Below are 13,779 nucleotides of genomic sequence, written 5' to 3'. Positions count from 1 at the left end.
TTCTGCCTTGACCCCTGTTCCTTTCCTCCCTTGAACCTCCTGTGGTTGCTTCCTGCATTTCCAAACATGCCGATTCTGCCTCCCGTCCAAGACCTCGTCTGTCAACCTATGCATAGAGACTAACTGACCTGCGTGTCAGTGTTCAGCCTTGGTCTGGCCTTTCCCTTCCACCCAGTGAGTTCTTGCCTTTGTCTGCCTGCAGATATTCTTTGGGGATTTTTGGAAATCCAGCTCAGCTGTCACTTTCTCTGGGAATCCTTCCCCAACTTTTCCTGCCATCCTGGGCCAGCTGACTCCAGGGCTTCGCAGCAGAGTCCAGAACTGCATCCAGAGCATGGTCTGCCTAATCGGCAGGTCCACGGTCCCAGGAGCTAAATGAGCATTTGTTCCTGTAATCCTGTGCATTTTCAAGTCATTCATTACACAGCAGTAGCTTCCCGATACACTGGCCCTCCCCCATATACTCTGTCCTCACCTCATACAGCAGAAGCTATACCTCATTCACAGTTCAGCTCTTTGGCCAGTGCGTACTATGTGTAGATGCTGTAGTTAGCTGATTGAGTTAAGCTTCACGCTAACAGTTTGGTGATAAGGTCTGTGAAGAGGTTTTTCACATGGCCACATATGCAGTCCACATTTGGTGTGGGAGGTCCTTCTGTCTATGTGTTGCTTTTATTGGTTAATGAATAAAGAACTGCTTTGAGCCTATGGCAGGGAAGAACAGAACTAGGTGGGGAAAGCTAGGCTGTATGCTAGGAGGAAGAAGGGCAAAGTCAGAGAGATGCCATGGAGCCGCCGCTGGAGATAGATGCGCTGAAACTTTAGCAGGTAAGCCACAGCCTTGTGGCGATACTCAGATTTATTAGCAATGGGTTAAAATAAGATATAAGAGCTAGCCAGTAAGAAGTTAGAGCTAATGGGGCAAGCAGTGGTTTAATTAATACAGTTTCTGTGTGATTATTTTGGTTCTAGGTGGCCAGGGAACCAACAAGCAACCTCCTACTACACACATAGCTTCCTATGTACTCGCCATTCCACCGCCAAGTTAGAAATGGCTTTGTTGCTAGCTCTGACAAAAGCAGGCCCCAAATGGAGTCACTTACATTAAAATTTCAAAGTATCGAACAAAGACCTAAGTTGCTTGTTTTTAAGTTCCAACCTTTTGAAAAACCAGTTGAGAGATGATAGCTAACTCCCATTGAGATGACAGGATTTTGCCTCCATCTCTAGAAAGGTAGTAACTTTGAAAAGACGAATTTCAGGCCCATTCCCAACCACAGGGGACACAAGAAGGACTGGAGGGTGATGTCAGCCACCAGCAGTCAGTGGTTTAGTCAGCCCTGCCTCCCTGATGAAGCAGCCTTAGAAACCCAAGTGTTTAGAAGCCAAGTGTTTTGGAGCACCTCCATAGGGGGATGCAGGGAATGCAGCAGATCTGGAGGAGCCCGTGGACGCCTCGAGACCCTTGTTGTGCTCAGTGTGTCTGGCCAGGTCTGTGTTCTGTCATTTTATGGTAAACTCACGGCCTGGTAGACAAAGCGTTTCTCTTAAGTTCTCTGAGTCACCTCCGAAGGGCTGTGGGACTTTGTCTCCGAACTTGAGGCCACTCAGGTGGTGAGTTCCTTGATATGGTTGACAGTGCATGTGTTTGCAGTCAAGGATTCTGTGTGAGGGAAAGGGCGGGGAGATGAGGTTTGCAGAGGCAGACTAGCTGTTTTTCCCTGATTTGAGTGAGCTTTAGATGGAGGGAAAACGTTTACTCCTTGATACCCATACACAAATGTCATCATTTTGGAAGAGCACATTTTGGAAGAATGCCTTCAATCTCTTTTGAAGTTGTTTCTAACTTCTGAGGCCGCATTCTCGTTTGAAGTGCTAACATGGGTAGCTATTCTGTAGGCATATGAACTTAAGAATGATTAGGGAGCCACACGCTAAGTCAGCAAGTTTTTGTTTTTGTTTTTTAAGAGATGTACCTGGGAGCAGGGGAGGTGGCTCCGCAGATAAAGGCTCTTGTGGATGAGCCTGACTGCTACATATGCGCTGTGGCAGGTGTGCATTTGCATGCACACACACACACACACACACACACACACACAGAGACACGTATACACACAGACACGTACACACTCAAATGCACGGAGGAGTGAGTTGAAAATGTTTTAATTATAGTGTTTTATAAAAAAGTAGCTTGAGATACATATGGAATAGAGCAGTAAAGCCGTAGGTGGCACTTTTAGGATGATACAAATCCAATGCTGGGTTTTGTAAGAGGCTTTCCTGCCATGGCTCCACCTCATTGCTGCCTTTCACGGTGTGCTCCTTCCAGCAAAGTCATTTCTCCAGCGGTGATGGTAAGATCAAGCATTCCCAGCATCAAACACTTCCCAGACCACTTCTGTGGGAGTGCTGGGGTGCCTCAAAGGTACATTGGTACACCCCTGACACTGAGGCAGGAGAGAGGAAACCGGAGCGATGCTAACATGCTGCACAGTGGGGGTTGATGGCTTTGAGCACTGTCTAGAAGCCAACAGTGAGTCTCCTTTGCAAGTGTTTGTGTATTGTACAAAAACCTGTCATGTTTTTAACAGCTATATGAGTTACTTGTTCAGGGTGCTATTTAATTTAAAAAAGTGAATTAACCCCTAATCACATCAAGTCCAAGACATCATCCATCTGCAAGATACAACTTTATTTCGTGTGCCATGCGGGAAAAAAAATGTGGCCAATTAAACCATGACACAACGTCTGAACGCAAGTCCAGAAGAGCAGGCATATCAGTCATGGAAGCCCTGGCTTGAAATTCCTCTCCTCTCTTCCTAGACCAGAGGCTATTTACATTTCCTTTAAATGCAGTATTTTGGGGGTGATGGGGAGAATATTCTACATGAGTTTCAGTAACAAAGCATAGTACAACTTTATCTACTTTTGAGTATCACCTTTTATTTTGCTCCTAAAAACACACTCAGTAGTTGTACTGCAAGAAAATGTGGAATGACCTGCGTTCCTCTGATCTGCAACATTTGCTTCATTGATAGCAAATCTGTAGCCTGCTCAGTCTCTGGCCTTTGTGGAAATATAACATTGGTTTGTTTCAATGTCTAAACATGCTACAATCCTTAAGAAGACATTATCAGAAGCCACTAAGCTCAAAATACTGTATACCTAGCACACAGCTCTTGTGAAGTGGTAACTGAAACTGCCCTTGAACAAAAAAAGACGACCATGCCACAGGAGTGGCTGCCTGTGGCTCTGTGGTGGTCAGGTGAGACTGACCGCAGGGCTGATCTCAGGAATGCTAACCTAGAAAACACCTGTAAGCTAGAACTGATGAAACCACCCCAGCCGCTCCATTCAACGCACAAAACACAGTTTTCTGATAGAAAATGGCTACAGATCATCCGGTCAATAAACAAGCAAATGAATAGAGCAAGCTGTTCTTAAAATAGAAACAGAAGCCAGGGGGCGGTGGCGCACACCTTCAATCCCAGCACTCAGGAGGCAGAAACAGGCTGATCTCTGTGAGTTCGAGGCCAGCCCGGTCTACAGAGTGAATTCCAGGACAGGCACCAAAGTTACACAGAGAAATCCTGTCTCAAAAAAACAAAACAAAACAAAAAGCAGAAACAGAAATGGCCAATAAAAATAAGAAAAAAAAATGTTCAACAGCCTTAGCCATCAGCAAAATCAAACTTCTTTGAAACTTCTTCAGCCTAGTCAGAATAGCTGCAGATGACAAATGCCAACAAATGCTAGTGGGGCTGCGGAGACAGGAGGACCATTAGTTACGGCTGGTGAAAACGCGAACTGGTTTGGTCACCCTTCCTCAGAAATCTGAAAATAGAACTACCACACGATCCGGCTATACAGTCCTAGGCCTATAGCCAAAGAAATCGATGTGAGCACACTACAGGGGTACTTACACACCCATGTTTACTGCACACCATGCACAACAGCTCAGTTACGGAGCCAGCGTAGACACTCATCCACAGATGGGATGGATAAAGAAAATGTGGTGTATAAACGCACAGAGCTCAGCTCAGGTGCAAAGAAGGATTAAATTATGTCATCTGCAGGAAAAAGAAGGGAATTGAAGATTTTCGTGTTAAACAAAGCAAAACAGACCCAACTATCACTTGTTTTCCAGGTGGAACCTATATGATGCACACATAAATAGGATGCTACATAGAGGTTAGACTGTGTGGGGCTGAAGGTGTCTAAAGGGAAGGCAAACAAGAGAGGATAATGAGAGAGGGCAAAAAGGCAAATATCACATTCTCTGTCATACAAGGAACCCAGATTTATATGTATTTATGTATACGTACACATGACATGAAACAGAGAGGGACTTTTGTGGGGGAGGGGGGTGGGGATCAGCAGGAATGGGGAACAAGAGAGGGTGTTGGGAGAGCAAATCTGAACAATGATATATGTGTGTATATATCATTTAATAATATAAATATTATATACTATTATATAATATATGTAATATATATATATATATAAATGTCACATCCCCTTATTTTGTACACTTAGAAAAATATTTAAAAATAAACAAATAGAATATAAGGAAGCCTAAAGGAAAGACTGGCTGGCTACAAGTCAAGTTGGCAAAAACGATGATAATGGACAAGAAATAAGGGTGTAAGAAGGGCTGGGACAGGTGGAGTAGATAAGAAAAAAGTGAAAGCTGAAAGTGATTCATTAGAGAAGCTTAAGGGACTTTAGTAAAGACTACAGTTGCCTCGCCACACCCTACCCTCTATACCCACTCCCTCCCCCAGCCTTAGTAATACCATGGCAACGGTGCTGCCTGGGATGTGAACACAATGTGTGGGTCTCCAGCATCCACCTGGGCCATACTTACAGATAAAAGTCATGCAATAAGAGAGAAAGTTGTACAGAGACAAACCTGTGTCTCTGATCAGTTCATGGTCCTGCCTCCATAGAGCCCGCCCGGGGCTACATGCTTTCAGATTTCCACTCTGCATAAGTGATAGATCATCCTCCATCCTCTCTAGGCTGTTTGGAGTTAGGTTTGTGCATGATGTGATTTGTAGCCTAACTGTAATGGGCACAGGAATCTTTCTTCGGCAAGGAAGCATACCGTCCATGAGAATCACACAAAAATCCATTGAGCTCCTACTCCTTGCTGGAATAATGTGAAGACTGGAAAGGAATTGGAGGTGTGATAGTTCCTTAAATGAGAGGTCATCCTGGGTAATGTGACTAGTATTTTGCAGAGGCAATATCAGTGGTAGGTTCCTTCATGAATATCTAATGAGAGCTGTGGATTGAACGTGAAATGTTCTTGCAGAGTCTCCTGGGTTTGAACACTTGACCCCAAGCTGGGACAGTTGTTGCAGGAAGTTGTGGGGCCATTAAGCGGTGGGACAGAGCTTCATCCTCTTTCCTCCGCCTCCTTCAGGAAATCCTACCAGCGTGTGCCACCACAACTGGCTTGCATTACCACAACCCAGAGAGATGGCTCAACGGTTAAGAGCACTGCCTGCTCTTCCAAAGGAATTGAACTTTTGAGTTCAATTCCCAGAATCACATGGTGGCTCACAACCATCTGTAATGAGATCTGGTGCCCTTTTGAGGAAGAGACCTGGTCAGTCGTCCTCATCAACTTAGACCATGAAACCCAACATGGACAAGTTCAACAGAACCGCCATATATGGGCTGCCCATGCATGCCTAAGCATTGCCAGGGCATAAATTTCATTCGTTCACAGAGCTTCATGGGTTCTAGCTTGGCCAGGTTCTAGCTCAAGCTTTCTCTACAGTATAACCAGCTCCTGCTACCACACAGTGAGCTGTTTTCAATGCCATGCCTTCCCTGACATGATGAACCGTATACTCTGCACCCTGAGTCAATGAGTTCTCTTCCCCCTATGTAGTTTTGGTCAGGCATTCAGTGGGCACTTCGATGTGCCTGCTGCGGGGGAGGGGAAATGGCAATGAGCAAACCCTGCAATGACTGAGGTCCATTCTTGGCCCACATATTACAGCTTCACGAGTGCTCTCCTAGTGTCAATCAGGAAGCATCCCTGAGTCACTGTTGCCCTCAAAAGATATTCATAGATAAATGAAACCTCCATGCTGCAGAATTGTTTGGAGCCTCACCAACCAAGAGAAAAATTAAGAGAATGCTTCACAACATTGTCCCCACAGATTTCCTATGCTCTGCCAGACTAAGGTGTTGGCATTCATATCTGCCTGCGAATTCTTAAGGATAATCTTACACGAGTGACCTTGTGGAACTGCCTGTTGTGCCTGTCACTTCCGTTAATTGCTTCTAAGTGGCCACACAACCGCCTTTTGTTTATTTGGTGAAGACTGTAATACTTCCCCCTAAAGAGGTCCCACTCATGAACTGTGAACTTTGAAACGTACACTGACATTTGCAGTACCGTCAATCTGTCACAGTTTGTTTTATTCAATTTGTGAGAGCAGAGGATTTCTCAACTGCAAGACAGCGACTCGGGAAGCACAGGAAGGGAAACCGCATGTGCAAAGTAAACGCAGGCTGGTTAGGGCTTTCAGAAGTCTCCTTCTTCGTGGGTTGGGCTCTGCATCCTCCATTTTGTGCGTGGACTGAGGTGCCTTTGAAGTCTCAGAAGCTTTCTGTAACACAACGCTGCATCCATACGGGCAGGAGCTGAAAGCTGAGCTTTTTGTTTTGCCCTTTAAAAATGTGTGTATTTCGGAGATTTGCCTTTCATACAGCAGTGTGGAGAGATGCGCAATTTTACCTTGTGTAACATCTTTACCTGCAAAGTGCCGAGTGCTTGAAGACTTTTTTTTTTTTAAATAAATAGTCTACATGTCTGCCTGCTGAGGAAGTAGGGACGAGTAATTTATTTCCACTTTACACCTAAACAAACTAAGGAAAAGAGGTTCAGAACCTCAACCAGGGGTGAAAAAAGAAGGAGGAGAAAGAAAGGAAGGAAAAGGGAAGAAAGGAAGGAAGGAAGGAAGGAAGGAAGGAAGGAAGGAAAAAGAAAGTAAAAAGCCTAACCCAGGCTAGACTGATGGCACCCAGCCTATTCCAGCAGCTGATCATAACTTCAAAAAAAAAAAAAAATGCCCTCAGAAAGAACAGAATCCAAGACATTGCCACATTGTGTTTATTATGTCGTGCTGTTTTTAGTTATGTTAGTTGCTTTCTAGTTTATTGGCTTATTTATAAGGTTAGTAACTTCAAACTTTGGATCTCTCTTTTAAAATAGTCTTGTTATTACGGTGTGGTGGATGCATGCGTGTTACAACTCTGTGACGTCAGTTCCCTGCTCCCACCTTTATGTGGGTTCTAGGGATCAAACTCGGGGGACCAGGCTTTGCACCAAGTCCTTTGACTCACAGAGCCCTGGATCTATTTTTGGAATAGATTTCCAGTAATGTTTTGTCATTGCTATGACTCAATTCAGGCACAATAAAGACACGAACTTAAATGGGCAAACAGAATCCAGGTCTGTGTAATCCGGTAAAATTCTGTTTGACCAATGCTTTATACACACAGGACAGGTAACACATGTGTAAAATTCAAGACTGTCTACTTCATGTCTCTTGGTGTGTGAATCATGGCACAAATTCAGCTGAGAATTCACATCAGCATCATCATATCAGAAAAAATTAAACCTAAACATTTCTAAACAGGCCCAGGTTATTTGTTTAGTCATTTTGGTAACTAGAATTAACCAAAGAGAGCTAACCGAAACAATTCTGAACAAGTGTGTCAACGCTCCTTTAAAGGGGGCTGAGGGCTGGGGAGATAACTTAGCTGGTAGGGTGCTTACCTTGTAAGCATCAGTCCCTAAGTGCAATCCTCAGGACCTGTGTTTAAAAAGTCAAGCACTGGGCTAGAGAGATGGCTCAGCAGTTTAGAGCACTGTTTACTCTTGCAAAGGACCTGAGTGAGATTCCTAGCACACATATGTTGGTTTACAACCAACTGTTACACCTGTCCTAGGGGATATGATGCCCCCTTTGGCCTCCACAAGCACCAGGCATGTACCTGGTGCACCTACATACATACAGGCCAAACACTAATACATATAAAGAAAGGAAAATACATCTAAAAAAAAATTGTCAAGCATGGTGTTGTGTGGTTATAGTCCCAGTACTGGGGAGGATGAGGTTCACTGCCAACCAGTCTAGCCTACTAGATGAGCTTCAGGTCAATGAGAGAACTTGTCTCAAACAACACAAACAAAGGTAAATAAAAAAAAGAAACTCACAAAGTGGATGAAACCAAGGAAGCAAACTTGTGGTTGCCTTCTTACCCCTGTCCCCAGTACACACACACACACACACACACACACACACACACACACACACACCATGTAATGGAAAAAAAACAACAGCTAAAATTTAAAACTTCTTCCTGGTGACTTATGCTCACAGTCGGTCTTCTATGCAGACACGCACAGGAAATGAAAATTCTCTTTCCAATTTCGTCTCAGACCTTCTCAGTTCCTTACCTGGATTGTATGTTTTCTTGTCCTCTCAAGCCTTCACATTCAGCACAGGAGCATCTCAGCGGGATCTCCCATGTTATCACTTCCTTTCCTACTTCAGGGATGAAATTTAAAGTTTGTGTTCTAATGCCATTACCAAAGTCAATGTCAACTTTATAGACCATTTAACTTTAAAGGGTTAGTGCATATGTTGTGGCCTGTGGTTAGTCCTTCCTGCCGAAAGGAAGCAGCCTTTTGTCTAAGATTTTAATTCAGCACCATTAGAAAAATAGAATCAGAGCCACCACGAGATGATGCAGAGAGAGACTCTGACTTTCCCTCCATCCCGTCACTGTGTTATGTACATAATGAGCTCACAGTTCCTCTGCTTATTCTTGGAATATTTGGGTTATAAGGCACGTTTAATTTCTACATTTGAAATATGGGCCAAAGGGCTGGCATGTAGCTGCGTTGCTAGAGTGCTCGTCTGAGGCACACACAGACTTGAGTTATCTTGAGTATTACATAAAGATGGCTGTGCCGGCACACCCGTAATCCCAGCACTTGGGAAGAGAAGAGAGGAGAACCAGAAGTTCAAGACCATCCTTGCCTGTCTGCGTAGCAAATTTGTAGCCAGTCTGGGCTACATGAGACTATATTAAAAATAATAGGAATAAGTAAAACCAGTATCAATAGAGGATTTTCACTTGGACTTTGTTGTTAAGGTAATCAGGCCCCAATAGTTCTCCAGTCATGAGGCATCAGGGTGAAAACACACACACCCACACACACCCCAGCGGGCATGGCTCAGAGGGGCTTCCCTGTCTTTTTTTTTTTTTTTCTGGTTCTCTTGAGAAAGGGTCTTGCTGTGTAGTCCAGACACTTGTGAGCCTCTTGCCTTAGCCTCCTGGGTACTGGCTAACAGCCGTGCACTGCCTTGCCTGGCCATACCTGGTTTCTTACATTACAGTTTGAAGAAGCATAAAGGAAGGATTCTAAACCAAAGCCTGCTCTGTGCTTATAAGGAAAACACGCCCTTTAAAAGCAGAAGCAGCCTTCTCTAGCACTTGTCACCAAGTGAGGCTTGTCTGCTGGGCAGAAGAAAAATCTGGAGGCATTTGTAGCTGCATCTACTAATTTAAAAAAGAATGGCTCCCACCACCCCCACCACAGGAGAGTTCATCCTATCTGACAATGGGTGTGTTTTTAAGCAAAACTGGAGACAAATTGGGTGTACAGGAGGACCCTTGTGACCCATGCTCCCTCTTCTGAGATGCTGCCCCTACCTGGTACTGATCACTAACTCTTGACACCCCAAAGCCACTCCGCATCTTTAGTTGTTAGAAGGTGATTTCTGAGGCCTGGCAGCTGTTGGTGTTACCACTATTGTGAGGGAAACAAAAGCCATTCTGCTCATCCCGCCTGCCTTTGTATCCGCGATACTGGAGCCATTTCATGAATGATGTCTAATTCTTTAGCAGGGAATTTCATTACTGCCCATGGTGCAGTGATAGTTTACACTTCCCACGGTGGAAGAGAATATCTGAGCCTACCTGCTAATGGGAGGAAGCTTGGCTTTTGACCTCCATTAAGATGCTTGCATTTTAAGTCTGTTAATTAGGCCCGCCATGAGCTGCCATCATGACAGCCTCCGTATTTCCTACCTTTTCTACTCTGAAGCACTGAAGCCGAGACCGGCCAAGTGGACCTGTCGTCTGCTCGTCTCGGAAATTAAGCTGAGTACAGGAGGCCAGGGCATATGGAACCCTGGAACACCTACACAAGCCAGCGTGAACTTGGTATCTTGCATAACCGATATTTATTTGAAGAACTGTATTCTCTATTATTTTCATGTAGAAAATATATCAGTCTAGGAAGCTTTTATTTGCATAGACAAGAAACGAATTGGTCTAAATGGTTGAGGAAATGCAGCAAGCACTGTCCTTCCCACCCTTCATCCCTTCGTAGACCATGCCCTGGCTGTATGACTTAGGGTTCTTCCATTCGAGGTGAGTGACCTGCTGGAGTTCTGGACTCCAGCATATGATTTGTTTTAGCTGGAAATAGGAAGCAGCTCTGATTTTTGTCTGCCTTTCTCACAGGTCTACCATTGCTACTATAAGAATAAGCCCCGTTGCCTCTCATCAGAAGGGGTATGGGGTGGAGAATAAGGTAACCATTTGGGGTTCGCATCTGCAACTTGTGAAGTTATACAACTCTGGGCTTCATTCTGATTAGGCCAAGCTAGAGTACATGTTTAATGTGCTAGGCTAATCATTGAGTAAGGAGGAGTTTGGATTATGTAACTTCTCAGTGAGAGGGATATGTCTAACTATCCAAATATCTATCATCTATCCATCTATCCATCCATCATCCATCCATCTATCTATCTATCTATCTATCTATCTATCTATCTATCTATCTATCTATCTATCTGTTGTAAGAGGCTGCTTGTTCGTTTCCCAGCTGCCCAGACTCCAGAAACTATATTATTTGCAATACTGTTGGCCAATAGCTTAAGCATATTTCTGGCTACCTCATATCTTAAATTAACCCATCTCCATTAATCTGTGTATCTCCATGAGGCTATGGCTCACAGAGTAAAGTTCCAGCATCTGTCTCCTGCAGGGCTACATGGCTTCCCCATGGCCCTGCCTTCTTTCTTCTAGCATTCAGTTTAGTTTTCCCCACTTAGCTCTACTCTACCCTATCATTAACCAATAAAAGCAATACATAGACAGAAGGACTTCTTACATCTATCTATCTGTCTGTCTGTCTGTCTGTCTGTCTGTCTGTCTATCTATCTATCTGGAGTGGGCAGACAGACAAGGCTGGTCAGGAATCTACATGATGGAGACAGCTGCAGCTGAATCACACCTACATCCTCTCACTTATAGCTAAGCCAGAGTTTTGTGAGTAAGAATAAGTGACTGGTGCTAGTGTATTTTGGAATGACTCATTAGGAAGCTCTGGGGTGGTGGTGTGTGACTGATACTCATTGCTTATGTCACCGAAGAATTCAAAGGTAGCATGGGCTTCAGGAAGTGGTTGAGAATGATTTCTCTGTGATTCTGTTGGAGTCCCAACCCCAGATGCTGTTCTTTATGATGACTTTGCCATTTCAGGCTTCCCATCTGCATCTTGGGCTGTGTAAGAAGTAGGGAAGCTTTGACTTCACTCTGAATGGGCCAACTCAGGTCACGTGTTTATGCTGAGCCAATTGAATAGCAGGGGTTTAAGGTTTTCTAATTTGTCCATTAGACCCCTTCGTGAGATGGAAGTGGATCTAGTCTGTTCCAGAACCCCATGGTGTCAATTTAAAGGTGGGCATAGGGAACAAAACATGCTAAGAGACATTAGCAATGTTAATTATGGAGAATTTAGGTGCTTCCAGCTTTGTTTAAAATCCCTTTAGATAATTTTTCTGCCTCCACATTGCTAGGTTGACTAGGACTCCACAGTGGGGTTATCTCCATCTTGGCTGTTACTTGGTGAATGGCAAAGCCTCTGGCCATGACACCCAAAGCACTGAAGGGTGACTAGAATCACACTTTAAAGTAGACCTCTCCCATCAGCTTTCTGGACTTCCAACTCCTAAGAGCTTGGGATTTTGAGAAAATGAAATGTGGATTTTATCTGCTAGGATGTGAGCTTCTGATCCAGAGAATGAGTTTCAGCTGATTTAATGTTAATATAATCATTCCACTGACTCTGGCCTCCATTGTTTCTTGTGAGAAGTCAGCGGTAATTATAATTCTCTAGACACATAGTATCAAATGCCACCAAATAAACCAATAAAAGTGTGTGTTGAATTAAAAATAGAATCAGTGACTTTCAGTGTATCATATAATTTTCTTTCAAGAATTATGCCTCCATCTAATAGACACACACTCCCTCTCTGTGAAGCCTTTGTTACTGTTCAGCCTCTTCAGGATAAATTAACTGAGCAACTTATCAGGATCATTTTTTTTTTTGCAAATATGGATTTTAAAGGTACCATGGTTATGTTCTGTGCTTCTTAGAGTCTTCCCTGATTCTGAGGCTCCAGGAAGAGTGAACAGCCCTTAGCATTCAACACATTTTTGTCATTCGGCAAATACCATCAGGGATCTGCTGACTACAAAGTGCTGCCTGCATTAAATGATATGAAAGGCATGGGGATGGACAAGTGGAAATCCTTGGCTTCAAGTAATACAATTTAATTTCACTCAAAAGTTTGGACATAAGAAAAGATGGAACCACAACTCCCAAGAAATAACTTGGCTGTCTTGAAGGATTATTTACTTTGCCATCTCTAATCACGAAGAGCTGTGGGTCTTAATGAAATATTTGCCATATGACAAAAATTAAAATCAAGCATTTTTTTTGTGACAGAGCTTAAATATTAAGCAAATTACTATATTGTTAGATTTAAAAATGTTTATTTATTAATTTTCAATGTGTGTGTGTGTGTGTGTGAGAGAGAGAGAGAGAGAGAGAGAGAGAGAGAGAGAGAGAGTTAGTTTATGTAGATTGCAGATTTCCATGGAGACCATAAGGCATCTGACTCCCTGGATCTGGATCTAGAGGTTGTGACTCACCAGGTTGGGGGTTCTGAGAACTGAACCTCAGTCCTCTGGAAGAGCAGCAAGTGCTATGTGCCTCTGAGCCATTCCCCCAGAACCACATTCCTTTCTTGAAAACACCTATGTATCCACTTTCCTGTGGCCATTGCACGACCATTTTTGAGTTTGATTTCCTGCACAGGGTTAGTTTAGTAATGTCTTGTAATTGTTCATCTGGGGCACTGATTCAGGTACATTTTCCTCAAGTTTTTTTTTTTCTCTTTGTTTTCTTGCAGCCGAGTTATGCCTTAAACCACACAAACAGGAAATTAACATTAGAACCGAAAGTCACGGTCAACGCCAGAATCGTTGTGGTTGGCGCATCCAGTGTTGGAATTTCGTTTCTTGAGACACTGGTGTTTTGGTGAGTTCTTTCATTCTGTTTAGTCATTTATCTGTTTATTTTTGAAAATTAATAATTTTTTCTTGTAACTTTTACTTAGTCACTTTTTGTTTTATGTGCATGTGTGTGCCCGTGTGAGTTTCTGTGCACCTCATGCATGCAGATTCCCGTGGAGACCAGCAGGCATCTGACTCCCTGGATCTGGTTGTGACTCAGCAGGTGTAGGTGCTGAGTCCTGAACCTCAGTCCTTGTAATTGTTCAAACATGAGGGACTCTCTCCCCACTTGAGAAAACACACTTTGGGTTTGTTTGCCAACCCATAGCAGAGCTGTGTGGATTCATGAGTCAGTGGAACATTCTAGATGTGGGA

General features: G+C 43.6%; 1 protein-coding gene across 1 annotated transcript in view; it reads left to right on the top strand.

Annotated features, from left to right (window-relative positions):
* Cfap61 (cilia and flagella associated protein 61) overlaps nt 1–13,779 on the top strand; it is a 275,906-nt gene that overhangs the window by 146,689 nt on the left and 115,438 nt on the right. Inside the window, exon 17 of the mRNA XM_041670075.1 lies at nt 13,302–13,429. Within this exon, the coding sequence (XP_041526009.1) occupies nt 13,302–13,429 (128 nt within the window). The remainder of the gene's footprint in view (nt 1–13,301; nt 13,430–13,779) is intronic.

The sequence above is a fragment of the Microtus oregoni genome, unplaced genomic scaffold (genome assembly GCF_018167655.1).
Source record: "Microtus oregoni isolate MIOR12 unplaced genomic scaffold, Mior012 000020F_ref0000438, whole genome shotgun sequence".
In the NCBI taxonomy this organism is placed as follows: Eukaryota; Metazoa; Chordata; class Mammalia; order Rodentia; family Cricetidae; genus Microtus; species Microtus oregoni.
The sequence above is the reverse complement of the archived record's forward strand: the minus strand, read 5'-3'. Positions and strand labels throughout refer to the sequence as shown.